The sequence below is a fragment of the Opisthocomus hoazin genome, chromosome 1, assembly GCF_030867145.1.
Source record: "Opisthocomus hoazin isolate bOpiHoa1 chromosome 1, bOpiHoa1.hap1, whole genome shotgun sequence".
In the NCBI taxonomy this organism is placed as follows: Eukaryota; Metazoa; Chordata; class Aves; order Opisthocomiformes; family Opisthocomidae; genus Opisthocomus; species Opisthocomus hoazin.
In genome coordinates this window covers 67,870,754-67,885,959 of record NC_134414.1, presented here as the reverse complement: position 1 = coordinate 67,885,959, position 15,206 = coordinate 67,870,754, and the positions used below count along the sequence as shown (strand labels likewise).

The following is a 15,206-nucleotide window of genomic DNA, read 5'->3' as shown; positions in this document are numbered from 1 at the left end:
CCTCTGGAAAAAAACAAAAGAAAACAAAACTATATGTCTCCATTATTTTCTGAGCCTGGCAATGCAGTGGCACATTTCAGATCAGCTTTTATCTTAAATTACTCATAGTGCTCTTTTATATTTTGAAAAGTCTTTTTTGCAAGTTGTAAAAAAAAAAAATAGTAGTTGCACGTTTGGCCATTGTCATGTTTTTACAGGGGGGAGGGAACACGAGGAGGAACTGGGAGGGACCAGTATGAGGAGAAGGGAATTTTAGGAAAAGAAAGCACAACCTGGGAAGTTTGTATGGTGGCTGTAATTCGAGTTAGTCACAAAAGAGGCAGAAGTGGAACAAAACCAAGAAGTAGATCAAAGGCTAGGAAGCAGGGTTCAGCGGTATGGGGTTTATATCTTTACGGCTAGAGAGAAGATTAGAGCAAGAAAAATACTGCCATGGGGCTAGGAAGACATTGTGAAGGAAAAAGGAAATATACATAGGCTGCGTTTGAAAGAAAATCCCCAAGGAAGGCAAAAGAGAAGGAGCGAGAATTAAAAACAAAGATCCGAACAGTGTGAAGCCCTTGCTGAATTAGATCCCGAGCTGAAAGGAGAGGCGCAGAGGCAGGAAAGCGCTGCTTAAGCAGTTTGCCACGGCCACGACAAGCAGCGAGCTCCGTTATCTCCCGTTTTGTGTCTGTTTTCCCCAACCGGTGGCCCGGTGCCGGTGTGCACGCACCCGCTCGTATGGGCGTTCTGGGCCTTGGGTAGACAGCTCCGAGAAACGTTGGTGAAATTTGCACCCCGGGGACAACCGGGGGTGGGAGAACCCCTGGTGCGTTCCCTAAATAGCGAAGCCGGAGTCCCCTCCCCCATCAGCGGCCTTGCCTGCTTTGCCTGGCACGGTGCGGAGTGGCGGTGACGCCCCGGGCTGAGGAGCTGCCGAATGGTTTTCCAGCAGCTGTTGGGGGTTTGCGAGCAACATCTGGCTCGGGTGGCGGCAGCGGCGCACCCCTAGACCATGACTCAACGTTTTGGGTTCTCCAGGGGAGTTGTGCTTTGCGCTCCAGTCTCGTTGCAGTGTCGGCTGTCAGCAGGGTTCCTGCCAGCACCTAGATAAGCGAGAACAATGTAAACGCCGGGGAAAGCACCCGTTTGTTTGTACGAGCTGAAAGGTTTCCGTGAGAATAGAGCGTATTCCCCCTCTGCCACCCGCCCCCGCGGAGGCTCCTCAATGCTGAGAAAAGTGAGATTGTATTTTAAAATATTAAATGGTTTTCCAATCAGTGCAGAATCTCAGCTTTCACCTGGGTCTTTTGTATGCGTTCACTTCTTCCAGCAGGAGATTTGTAATAGAGGAAGCAGGTGTAGCACAGTGATTATAAAGATATTGTTGGGGGGGGTGGGGGGAAGGGTGAATTTTCAGTGCTTTGCTCCTCTGAGCCTGCCAGGGCTTCCTTTTCAGCTGAGTCCATCACCTTTAGCAAGGTGCTGTGTTTTTGGCCAAGTCAGTCAGTCAGTCAGTCAGTCAGTCAATTGTGCATAGAAAAATAGGTTGCTGGGTAAATCTGAAACCTTGATAACACATTCCTCCATTTGTGTATATTGTATGGCTTACCAATGTATTCATTCCTTTGGCTTTCGTCATTTCACAGCTTTCCATAGGTCAGCCCGAGCAACAAGAACAGGTCGTGGTAGATTGAAAGATTTCTGCTTTCAGACACTCATGTTCACATCACTTTGCCTGTTGATTTCCTGATTTTTATTTATTTTTATTTTTTTATTTTTCTTTTATTTTTGATCAGCAACATCAAATGGGTCTTTGGAGGGCCTGGATAACCAGGAGGGAGGGGTGTGCCAGACAAAAACCATGAAGATCCTCATGAAAGTTGGACAAGGTAAAGACCATCTGCTGTTTCATGAAATCACTTTGATCAGTCTCAGTGTCCTGTTAGTTTTCAGGCTTCTTTTAGTGGTGTAGAGCAGAGAGCCAACCGAGTCTAGTGCGGTCATTCCTCCCTTATAGTCTGAAAGCAAAGCCTATTTTCTCTTCTTCGTCTACTGACAGATTTCTACAGAAGGAGGGTTAACGCAATAAGATCTCTTCGTTGGAGAGATCCCTGGAAGGAAAGGTCACCTGGGAGTAGTGTGTTTCAGTCATTTTTATTTTTATTTTAAAAACAAAAGCCACAACTCTGCTGTTCAAAATTATTTAAAATACATGAAAGGAGGGAAGCTAATATTTCTATAGTTTGCTTGTTATGAATTCTGATTACAGAGAGGTTTTTGTTCATTGTCTCTTTTCACATATAGATAACCTATTGTGCAGGAAGAAAGAATTATTCTTCTAAGTAGAAGTTGGTTTAGTAGTCAATCAGCTTCCTCTGTTAGACTGAAATGTCATCTGCAAAGCTTTTCTTGCCAATTACAGGAGTCCCTATAGTTTCTGCAGATGGCCTCACAATTTAAACCTCTGAAATAACTAATATAACCATTTTGCTTTAATTACGTTCTTATATCTCCCAGTCCTTTGCATAAAGATTCTTCTGTTCGAAACCGTGTCTCACGAGGTACCTAGAGCCGGCTTTTAAGGCTCCGTGCCATCAAGCACTGAAGCTGCATGAGTTGTGTTTCTCTCCCACAGATCCCAACTTGGCGGGGCTGCCCCGGCACACGGATCCCACCAGGCGCCCCGAGCAGGAAGCTGGCACCAATGGGAAGAGTTCCACCACCAGCCCCTTTGTGAAGGACCACTCAGGTAGGTGTGGCAGGCCTCGCGCCTGGGACGGGGCTCTGGCGGAGGCTCCTGCTTTGTCCCCAAACGTGTTTTATTTTAGCATTAAAGTGCCAGAAAAACAAATGTCTTATTACTGAGGTGAAGCAAACGCCAGTTCTGATGCTCCGGTGGATAGTGTCCGAAAGCTGCAAGTTTTGGCAACGGCTACTCTCTCCCCTTTTCCACTCTGCAGGAGAAGTTAATTACATCTTGTGAGAATATCACTCATTTACAGGAAAGTTTTTGGACAGGACATTTCGCTAAGCAGCTTTACGATGGTAAATGCTGCCTTACATTTAGTACTCTGGCAGATGAACGAGTCTTTCTGTCTTTCTCTTCCCGTATAATACATTATCAAGTAGTTCTCGACAGCCATTTATAAGGTTTATTTCAAGGCATCTATAATTAATGTCCTGATCTTTTAACTGACCGTGTAAAGCCTACACATGAATGTCTGGTCTTTCACTAAATACAATTTTTTTTTTTTTTCTAATAATTACCTAAACAAGATAAACAGATGGTTGCAAGCAAATGTCTTCAGGAAGCATTTCAGACATTAGGTGAACAAGAAAAAAACTAGCCCTTAAGACCCAAGGTCTCTGGAAGAAAATGCGTTTAGTTCGGAACGGTAGAAAGCAAAATTTGCTGACAGTTGATTCTGGGATTCCTGAAAATGGCTGCAAATTTTCCTTGCTAGCTCTGTCATTAGTTACTGGGCTAATGGATCTTTGGTACGGGCAGGCTTCAGCCATTTCCTACAGAGGTTCCAATAGGAAAAGTTCAAAGTTATGTGGACATAGTATCTGCAGCATTCTTCCACTTGTGAGTGAGCGTCAAGAGAGGGAGGTCGGTTCAAATTGTCAAGTCAGAGAGTGTCAAGTGAGCACTCATCTAATTTTTGTCACAAATAATACGGCAGTGTGATGGCCCAAATATTCAACAGGCCGTTGGGCACATGAGCTCTTCCTGACTACCAGCTATGTGGTGTTGTTTTCATTGAAGTAAATGTAAGTTAATACAGATGTATGCCATACCCGTTTTGCTTGTCTCCCTCACTGCCTCAAGCTCCTTTGTTTCATGTTCAAGCAAGAGCAGTCCACGTAAAGAGGCACAAAGGACGGTTTAACTTAAATCATTATGCGAAAGATAAAATAGCAGAAGAACAGCGTCACACTGAACAGTGCCACTTGTCCTGAGAATTGTCATCTCCCTGTGTTATTTTCCCCTCGCAGTCCTCTCCCACCCCTCCCTGCTGCCCGGGGCTGGCCGGCATCCGTTAAAAGATGCGGTATGCATCAAAGGAGGCCTTGTCAGTGGCAGTCCTCACCACTGATGGATGATGATGTATGAAACAGGGTGGTTTGGGAGCAGCACAAAAGTGAGACCAGCAGACACAAAGTCTTGTTTAATATTGATTGCTGACTTCGGCTGTTTGCATTTAGCTATCTAACAGGGTAATTGGTTTGTCAAAGTTTAGCTGTCAGTTAATTCTTCCAGTCTTGCTTACTCTACACATTTTTAAGCAGCGTAAACGGGTCGCAGGATGGCAATAACTTTTGTCTGTTGTATTTCCATTCTTTCCAGGATCTAGCACAGATGGCAGTAAGGCTGGGCATTCCAGTATACTGGGTTCAGAGGTGGCCTTATTTGCAGGGATTGCATCAGGGTGCATCATTTTCATCGTCATCATCATCACTTTGGTGGTTCTTTTGTTGAAGTACCGGAGAAGACACAGGAAGCATTCCCCGCAACACACGACGACTCTCTCACTTAGTACGTTAGCCACCCCAAAACGCAGTGGCAACAACAATGGTTCTGAGCCCAGTGACATTATCATTCCTCTAAGGACTGCAGACAGTGTCTTTTGCCCCCACTATGAAAAGGTCAGCGGCGACTATGGACATCCAGTGTACATAGTTCAAGAGATGCCTCCTCAGAGTCCAGCAAACATTTATTACAAGGTCTGAGAAACACACAGCCAACTCTGTGGTACCGTTGAGTCGTAGAGGAAACTCACTGGTCAGATGCTTTCTGTTGGGGTTTGTGATGACGCCTTGTGCGTTAGCATTGACTCAAGCACAGGGAGGGGAGAAGGCGACAGCTCTTTCTCCAGGAGCTGACGCGAGCTGGACAGCTTACCTAGTCTGTAGAATTCCTATCTCGGTGAAAAAGTATTCGCTAAAAGCTGGAAGACTTTTGTGTAGAAGATGCCCATTCCGATTGCTGTACTCTTGTTACATTCATCATCCTCAAAGCCATGTGCTGCGGGCGCTCAGGCATGTACAAAAGCCAAGGGAAGATGGAGTGATCCGTGGACGTTAATAGCTCTAGGCATCCTGGGAAGGTGCTCTAGGACATATCAAGCTTGAAATGCAATCTTCTGACTTCTGTGTGTCTCTCTCAGTGCGTGCTGGATTTGTCACACAGACTTTGGTGTCTAAGTAAGACTTGTTTAAAGTTCTCTTGCTTTTAGTCTGTCACTGTTCCATTTGTTTCTGTTATCCGGGGCTCTGCCATCCTTCACGTAAGATTTCCTTTCACTCCACCTCCTGAATCACTAATGGAACATTAATGTTTGGAGAGCCACGCTCCATCCATCTGCTACAGCAGCCTCACTCGAATGGGTAATGCGTTTATAGAAATTGTGTTTGGTAGTAAGGAGCCTTCCAGCCAAAAAGTTAGGCAGTCAACAAAGTCAAGAGCAGGACTGGGTGGTGGAGGGAATGGCTGACTGCATTTGCGATCGAATACTGCTGCCTCAAAAATAGCAGCTGGGAAGAAAAAAGAAAAAAAAACACATTTAGGTAGCACAGCACTTTGGTATGCTAAGTTTTAAGAGGCAAGTAGGAGACACAATAACACGCGCAGTGGATTAGGGCTGCATTTGAAGGAATTCATGGTTATCAAATACCAGTGTGCAGGAAAAAATAGTACCTTCAGTACGGTAGAACAAAGGGGTATTGTTAGTAAGTGAACAAGCTTGGAGAGGACAAGACAATAGCAGGCCACTGAGGATATATTAGGGCAGGGCTGTTGTGGTACTGGCAATAAAATATACAGCTTTGAAGCTGTAGCGAAAACGTAGTCTGCTTTGGATGACTTTTAAGCAGACTCAGCTGCTATACTATCACATTATACTAAACACAGGGAAAGCATTTAAGAAAATAGCAGAGAGCCAAATCTGACCAAGATGATTATAAGCCAACGGGTCAAATGAGCTGTAATTCTATCACTGGTAAAGTTGTGGAAGAAAAAAAACTTTCTCATCTCTAAAAGTAAGACAGCATGTCTTTCTGACTGAGCCTTTTGACACTTTGGTTTATGGTAGTGCTGTCCCTGCACGGTGAGTGTAGGTACTGTGACTGACACAGCCGTTCATTGGTGCTCTGTTGCAAAGTTAAAGCACATATGGCAAACCTCTTGCAGTCCGTAAGAATAAAATAAATTATGATGCTGAGATCAAGAAGGAAGATATGTCTTATTTATAATAGGTGTATAGAACACAAGGGATATAAAGTGAGAGTTTTTCTTTCGTTTGTTCGTTCTTTTTTGTTTTGGTTTGCTTTTTTTACTAATATATGTTTTGAGATTGCACAGAATCTACACCAGAAGATGTGAAATTCGTTTGCGGCAATTAAATAGTCTTAACTTGTCATCATTTTACATATATATGCGTGTGTGTATATATGTATATACACACATATGTATGTTTATATATATACACATTTTTTAAAAAAAGAAACTGCTTCTGGGAAAAACATCAGCCATCCAAAAGTAATAATGGGAGCATATTAAAAAAAAAAAATCCAAAGCATCTCGTAGGAGAAAACTAGGAAATATAAGGCCCAAAATCATCAGGAAGTCAATGTTACTGCATCACGTACTGAACAAGGACAAGGTGTGCCGGCATTTATTTTCTGTCTCGTGTTTTCCCTTGCCTTATGGGCTAATGTGTTCTGTAGATTTTGTTGAGGTTCGTAGAGGGGGGTTTCAGGTTAAAGTTTTCTCTTTAGCATGGCTATTCCCTTAAAGCTCCCACCCTGGGAAGGAAATAAAAAAACCTCTACTTTTATATGTGCTATGCAAATAGACATTTCTAACATAGTCATGTTACTATGGTAACACTTTGCTTTCTGATTTGGAAAGAAAATGTAGCAACAGCATTTTGGGGTTCTCAGACCTCCGGTGAGCACCTGCAAGGAAAAAAAAAAAAAGAATAGAAAAAAATCTGTTGTAGAAATGATCACTCTCTCTGTTTCCTGAACCTGAAAATGATATTGGGATGTTGGTCCAAAAGAGAGAAACAAAACAAAAAATCCCAAGCCATGGTTCTGTGGAAGGTTACCATGGTGACTAACTACAGTACATATGTAATTCTTTTCAACAACCCTTCCTTTCTGTGAATCCATCCATACAAGGTTCTCTTGTAAGTCATTAAGATTTTATTTTGGGGGAGGGGGAGGAAGGAAAAAGATGGGTTTGCTGATACTGATTTTTGTTAAATCAAATCTATGCTCCATTAGTTGGCTACATTCTAGTTATGTACTAAACTGTGAAAAAAAAAATCAGACGAATTGCTCAAGAGCAACCTGCAACCAATTAAAAAAAAAAATGTACTGTGCGTCTGTTTTGTGTCTGGTGCAGAATTATGACAATCTACCAACTGTTCCCTTATTTGACATTGGTCCAGCTTTGAAAAGTTACTGTAAATGCCTTGCTTGTATGATCATCCCTAGTCAACCGACTTGGAATTTGCACCATCATGTCTAAGTGAAGATGCTGTAAATAGGTTCAGATTTACTGTATATGGATTTGGGGTGTTACAGTAGCCTTATTCACCTTTTTAAATAATAAAAAAAAAACACATGAAAATAAGACAAAAATGGCTTTTCTTAACCAGATTGTGTATATAGAGCAATGTTTGTTTTTTATAAAGTCCTAGCAAGATGTTTTGTATAAAATTTGAATTTTGCAATGTATTTAGCTACAGCTTGTTTAAAGGCAGTGTCATTCCCCTTTGCACTGTATTGAGGAAAAAAATGGTATAAAAGGTTGCCAAATTGCCGCATATTTGTGCTGAAATTGTGTACCATGAATATTTATTTAAGGATTTCTTTGTCCAGTTTGTAAGTAACACAGTATTATGCTTGAGTTATAAATAATTTCTTCTTTTTTTTTTTTTTTTAGTTTTGTTTTGTTTTGTTTGTTTGATTGTTTCGTTCTGTTTTAAAACTAGCCGGTCATAAGTTTGAAATCTGCTTTAGTTCCACATTGCAATTAGTTCCCAGAAAACGAAAATTATGAAAATCACATTCCACGTCTGTTTCAAACTGAATTTGTTCTTAAAAAAATAAAATATTTTTTTCCTATGGAAACTTGCCGTCTAAGTATTTTCTTCTTTTGTTTTGCCATTTTTTTCTTTTTTCAAAGATTAAAATAAATAAGCAAGCCACCTAGCCTGCCTCTCTCCCTCCCTCCTCTCTCTCTCTCTCTCCCCCCTCTCCCCATCTCTCCACCCTGATTGCTAGTGGTTTACAGGAAAGAAAGCTCCTTATAATACACTGACTTCTGTTAACCTGCTTCTTTCCCAGACTTTCTCTTACATATATCGGCAGATTTTAATGAACATGAGGGTCTTATGCCCTTGGAAGTCAGTGAGCTTCAGCCAGGTGCAGTAGCCAGGTTGCCTGGATGATCTGGGAGATGAGATTATACCCATGCAAATAATTCCCAGACATTATTGGAATCGAGTGAATTTATACTGTGGACAGAGCCAGAGCAAAAACCTGAGCTTTCTGGGCTCTAGAGGTATCTGGAGCCTTCTGGGTGCTGTTGCTGTTGCTCCTGAGGAGAGGGAGTGGCAAGCCGGGGCTGGTGGGGCTGAGCAAGAAGGGACAGGAGATGGAAAGCGTTGGGAGAACAGCAAAGAATTAGAAATGCTGCAAAGTCAGAACAGCTCTGCATGATTCTTCTGGTGGGGCCGTGCATCGTCCTGTCCCTGCTTTACTGCGCCTGAAGTTAAGGGAGATGCGGGCCAACAAGTGCAGGTGATGCAAGCCTTAATACGATATCTGTGGTAGTGTCGCTCTCATTGTCACTAGGATAACCTATTCTCTCATTTAATAAATAATACCTTCGTTTTTTGACAAAGCCCAGGCACCCTGAAAGTGAAGGACCTTTCGATTTGTTAGCAGTGCATAAATAGCCTTATCATCCATGGAAGGTGGGAAGGTCCACAGAGGGCAAAGAGGCATTTGTCACTTTAACACAGATTCCAATTTGTCATAGAATTTTCATTGAAGAAAGGCAGCCAGTTATTGGTGGTATTGGTCACGCAATTCCTGTTTGTCAAATTATTTATGCCTTTCTGAATAATCGGGGGAAAAAAGACCATATGGCAAAGGCGCCGTATGTGTTGCAATGGCACAAGTGTTCTGAAACTGGACGTACAGAAAGCCCTAGACACTGTGGAATGGTTGGGCTATCATGACTTCGTGCTGAAGGAGCTCATTTTGTAGTCTACGGAATCTGCTGCAAGTTGACCTCAGAGGGAAAGTCACACAGTGGCACTTAGTTTCACCTCCTGACTCTGCAACAGATGTCCTTGGGAGTGTTACTTGGTCCAGCAGAAGACAGAAGTGCCTGTGGTGGAGAGTGTGAGCATCTTCTGACTCCTCAGGTAGATCACTTGAGCCTAATGCTGCATTTACGTTCTGTGAACCACTTCAGAGGAGGTAGTCCTGCGTACTCAGAGGCACACACATGCTGGGATGGGTTGACACTCCACTCCCTGTTTTGTGCTTGCACACGGGGATTTCACTGGGTCGTCTCGGTGGGTTGTCGCCAGGGTCTCCACACTGTTAATGGCTATGAGGTGCTCGGGTCTGGTCTATGCTGAAAGCTTGTCTGGTAAGACTGTCTGTTAGAGCTGTGACACTAGCTCAGTTAAGGCTAAGGCTATTGTTTTTGTTCTAGGCTTGGTAAATACTGGAAGATGGTGATAAGAAAAATAATTCAATAGTGTCAAGTTTACATGGCATTTTAATTTCTGTGCCTCTGTTTTCCATCTGTGATAAACATATATATATAATTATATATATATTTATAACTAGCATGTATACTGACACCCCCACACACCTGTTTTTGTCCCTGTTTTAGCAATAAGGGAAATGCAGTGTTGCTATAAACGCTGTCTCCACTGGGGGGGAAAAAATGGCTGCTGGTGTGACTGTATCTGTGTGGCGAGGCTTGGGGACAAGGGTACGGGGTTAACAGGAGGGCCTTGCACACATGCCTTCACAAACGTAACAGTCTCCACTGAGTCTGATAAACTCCTTTTAGTAAATGACGTGTGCCTTCGACACTCAGCATAAAGTCATTGACTTATAACCCATCTTTTATAGCTTGCAGAGGAAAAAAACATCATACTTGCATTTTGCACTGCTGCTGACACTGTACTATTAATTATCAAACAAGCACAAAATCAGATTTTACTGCCTTTATTATGAAACTGGTTCCCTGGCAAGAACTAGTCCAAGTCAATAGGCTCTGCTAAGTGGAAAATAAAATTGTAATTCACAGTTGTTATCCATCTAGAGTGGAATAAGGATCTGTTACATAAAATAGTGCCTCACAAAGTAAGCATAACAATGTTACTGCTTAGGTTTAAAATGTTATACCTCGTTCTTTAGCCTTTCTCTTCAGCTTTGCTGTGATGCATTGATCAAATGCTCGCTCAGTCAGCAGCACGCTCGTTTTGATTCTGTGGGCACTGTCAATTTTCTTTTTTGCAGAAAAGCTTAAAATTGTGTAATGGTTAGCAAAATAAAGGAAAACGAAAACTCAGTCTTTCTGAGAGGCACTCTCCATCTTCATAGCCACAATAGAAATTTTGGTGGGAAAAAAGCCCGGGGTTTAAAAACACCAAACATACTCATTATACAGTTGGCATATCATTACATGACGCATCAGATCAGAAATCAAGTAATATTTGTTTTGGAAAAAGATGAGTGTTGGAGGATATACCACAGTGTATTCATGATTGTGCCATTCATAATCTGAATGGTTCTGGATTCAGCTGACTGAGCTATCATCTGTGAAATAAAATAGTATCTGTCTTTCACATGACTCACAGAAGTACTGTGATGCTTAATTGAGGCATAATGCAACCCATAGGAGTCACCTTACAGGTAAAATCACGGGGCTGATGGTGGAACTGGAGTTCCTACTGAAAGTGGAGTGCAGGTAGTACCCTTGCCCGTGCCTAGATCTGCTGATGATGGGTGAGGTGCTGGTAGACGGGGGCTGGCCACTCTTGCGAAAGAGCCTGCCAACGTGCGGTGAGGATGAGGAGGGGGAGCTGCAGGCAGCTGTGCCAGGAGAAAGGCCTGTGAGCAGAAGGAGGAGGACTGGAGAGGGAAGGTGTGTGAGAGGGCAGTGACTTCCCGAGGACGAGGCTTGGGGACATCTGTAATGACAAAATTCCGGGGAGAAATCAGACCAAGACAACAGGCCCAGCTGCGGAGGTGGTTAGAGAGACAGGGTCTTTGCAGCTCTGGTAAAGCCTTCGGTGGAAAACAGGTAACAGCAAGCAGAGAAAAATGTTGACAGATGAAAGGCAAATACACTTAGTGTTTGGTAAGTGTTGACTGTTGTTTCGAGCAGGTCAGGAGACCAGGCCAGGTTGTTCTGCTAGACACTGAGAGGAGAACACGCCTATGTGGGACGCAGAACCAGGACCAGAACTCGGTGTTTTCTGCAACCTGGGTTCCTGTGAAAAAGGGAGCAAGGATCTGCAAGAACTGAATAACTGTAGGACTATTAAAAGTCTAAACAGCAGAGACCTTGTGCATAGCTGTCATAACCCCTGGAACAGGATTGTGTTTTCATAAGTTAATTGACAGAGCATTATATGCTTAGGCTGCTGACGATGTGCTATTAATTTGATAATATGGGGAATTCATTGAGGCTGGGCAAATGGTTGTTTCTAGATCAGACCTTCATTGGATACAAATTAGCATAGTTCAGTTTGATATCTGATCCTACTTATCACAGTTCAGAACCGCACATGCATAAGCAATACTAATATAGAATTTATTGTAGCTCTTATCTACGAAAAAGTGCTTTATAAGAGTGTTGTCTTGAATATTATAAAGACTGTACTCAAAAACACACCAACAATGACATGATTTTGTAAAAGATTGCTATTAAATGCCATAAAAATTGTATTTTATTGAACATCTTCAGCAATTTGCTGTATCTGTTCATTAAAAGTAGGCTGGATTACTAGCAAATATATAATAAAAATTGTTCACATTTTGATGTGTCCTTTTGTCCTCTCTTCCAATATTTATACTCATTTCTTCCTACTCCTGCATTCAATTCTATTCCATATGCATAACTGGCAGGTCAGCTGTCCGCTGTTGTTACATTATCTGTTCATCCCCACATGCTATGTTCTCAGTGTTTCCAAATCTCCTAATTAGATCAAAATACCGAATGTTGGCTTTCTTTAAACTCAGCTGTTGGAAGTACATGATCACATGAACAATTTAGTAATTATTCAGAAGCAATAACATTTTAGCCTTCATCACCGCGAGGAATACTGGAGGATGTGGGGCCAGAAGGCAGAAGAAGGTGGAGAAGAACTCTGTGTGTCACTGAAAAGTCTCAGGATTTGGGGAAACTCAAATGATGATGTAGGAGTTAAAAATAGTTGCATTTACTGCTTTTGCTTTACACTTTTTCCTTCATTATGTGCTATGTTTTCTTTTTGTACTTAACCAACAAAGTGTATGTGAATTTTCCAGGCCTCAAGACGGTGTTCAAGCTGTAGAGATTCATACTGCTGGGTGTGGAGGTCTCGGGTTTCAACTATCGAGAAAATGGTGGCTGCTTTCCTTCAGCCAGTTTATCACATACCCTGATGCCGTGCCCTGATTACCTGCTCAGTACACCAGCCCTGTCGGTCCTGAAGCCCTTTCTGAGGCTTTGTGTCTTCCCAGATAAGGTTTCACTTCTGGACAAAGCTTTTGTTGCTCACTGTGAAAGTTTCTTTTCAAATGTTGCCCTAGGCTTTTCTACTTTGATATGACTGACTCTGGATTTCAGCCGGTGACAACTTTGTCATGGAAAAAAAAAAATGTTCTGATGGAATACAGGAACAGTTCTTGTACCAAGAATATGTTTTCTTCTAAGCCCCTTATTTTCCAATCAGCTTTAGTTTGAATTTTTATGTAGCTTTATACTTTCCTTTTGTATTTATTCAATTGCATCTGAAGGAAAATAGCATGCAGTAAAATTCCTAAATGCATTTTAAATATAGCTCATTTCAATCCGGTTGGCTTTACATCTCTATTTATCAATGCATTAAGCTAAAAATATCTCAGATTGTTTTGCCTTGTTTCTTGTAATTTAAAAAAAAAATCTATTAAAATCTCTTTTCAGAAATGTGTAAGCAGTTCACTTTGGAAGGCATCATTTGAGTGAAATCAAGAAACAGCAATTGGTGTGCAGTTCAAAATTGAGTGAGCATATTTGGAAGACAGAATGACTTTTGGCAATAACCAATATTTGGTTTTGTTTTGCTTCCTTAAGTCAGCTCCACACTGAGAAGCAGAAAGTGCTGTTGCTTTTACTGTCGGTGCACTAGCCTAGTGGCAGCCAGCTTGGGGCTTATTTATGTAGCTTTGTCCTTTCAGTCTCTTATGATGAGCAGTGATAGAACTAAAGTCTGGATGCTTTGGCCACCGGTAGGTGTAACCTATGTGATTACACACAATACAAGGGATTTATACGAAGACATTGTTCCTGCAGGAGAAGCATAAATCCCTTTTGCCAGCTCCCCCCCACCCCCTTCTAGTGCTGCAGTTTAAAACAGCAGACATTTTTCCTTTGGATTTTTCACCCAGCATAAATATTTCAAAGATAGCATCAGAACTATATTTATCAAGTTATACAACGTTTTTGTTTTTCTACGTAGCTGGCTGCTTGAAACATTTCCACAGCGTCCCCTCACTCAAGACACCATTAATAGACCAGTGCCTACGAACATCCCGATGAGACTTGGGAGGCTTATTTTTGCATTAGTTTTTTGAGAGATATCTTACCGTCACATTTTAGTTGTGTCACATTACTGACAGATAAAAACACCAATACACCTTGGTCCAGAAATTCCCCATCTCTGCTCGCAAAAGTTACGAGGACTGATTTTATTTTCTTTCAGTCACCAGCAGTGAGGGATTACCCTGGGCTGCTCAGGCTTTGGCAGGGAGGCGGAGAGGAGGTGGCGAGGCCTCAGCCCCCAACGCTTTGATCGTTCCTTCTCAAAGGGAAGAGCTGCTCCACGCTGCACAAGGTGGCAGTTTCGCATGGCCCTCGCTGCAGCACCGAGCGTGTGATAAACACAGGGCTGAAACTCCGAGTGATGGTGCTCGGCCGTTCAGCGCTCTGCACACGGCTGTGACAGCAACCGCTTGGAAATCAAAAGATTTCTTGGGAGTGGGCTGATTGTGTAAAGAAGGCACATGGGGGCCAATCCAAGGCTTTTGGCGTGCCTCAGCTCATCTGCTGCACTGCTGCCGAGCACTCCGCCAGCCGCGCTTTGCAAGAAACAAACGATGAGGAGCCTCCGGCTTAATTAAACCCTCGGAAGCTGCACGGGTAGTGGGAATCACGGAGGCAGCGAGAAACAGCTGCAACTATCGCGGCAGCACCTTCTGCAGACCCGGGTGCGGGCACCAGCTTTTCGGGGCAGGCTGTTTCTGGGTCGCAGAAGGAGGTCTGGGAAGGCTTACACTCCCTACTTGTTATTTGACGTCTCCACGTAACATTACTGCCAGCTCCTAGAAAAGAGCTTGACCCAAACGCAATTTCTTAAACCTGAAGTGGCGTTTTTCGCTGATGCAGTTGGCCGATTTCAGTGCCCTGAAGAATCTGGCCCTTGATTACCAACCAACTGACAGCCATGAATCAGGTGGCAATTAAATCACTGTAAAATATAAGACCCATTTAGTAACATTTCCAAGTGTCTAAGAAATAATGGCTCTTGCAAAAATCCTACCGGTTGCCAGCTATTTTAAGATAAACATAATCATTGAGTGTACCAAGTTCTTTTTTTTTAAAAACAATGAAAATCAGAACTCTGGGCATTCTTAATCAGTGTTCAGATTCTGATTTTTTTAATCTTCCCAAATTCTAGGCTTGAGTGGCTTTCTGTGGAGGTGACTTTTAGAGTTCAGTCACACATCACATGAAAGTATATTTTCTTTGATCAATTTTTAGCTTTCCACCTTTGAAACTTACTCTATTCATTTCTTCTGAGACACAGAAATCAACTCCTAAGTTCTATTACTGCTTAACATAGTTCTTCCTTAAAAAAAAATCCATTCATCTCATTCTCACGGTTCCCATGCTCCTCAGTCTATTTCCATTTAGTGAATTTGCCATGCCCCAA

At 42.5% G+C, this 15,206-nt stretch overlaps 1 protein-coding gene across 1 annotated transcript in view; it reads left to right on the top strand.

The window, feature by feature from the left end:
* EFNB2 (ephrin B2) overlaps nucleotides 1–8,087 on the top strand; it is a 45,491-nt gene extending 37,404 nt beyond the window's left edge. The window contains exons 3-5 of the mRNA XM_075424522.1: nucleotides 1,782–1,874; nucleotides 2,621–2,734; nucleotides 4,337–8,087. Of these exons, the coding sequence (XP_075280637.1) occupies nucleotides 1,782–1,874; nucleotides 2,621–2,734; nucleotides 4,337–4,719 (590 nt within the window). The 3' untranslated portion in view covers nucleotides 4,720–8,087. The remainder of the gene's footprint in view (nucleotides 1–1,781; nucleotides 1,875–2,620; nucleotides 2,735–4,336) is intronic.
* The last annotated feature ends 7,119 nt before the right edge of the window (nucleotides 8,088–15,206 follow it).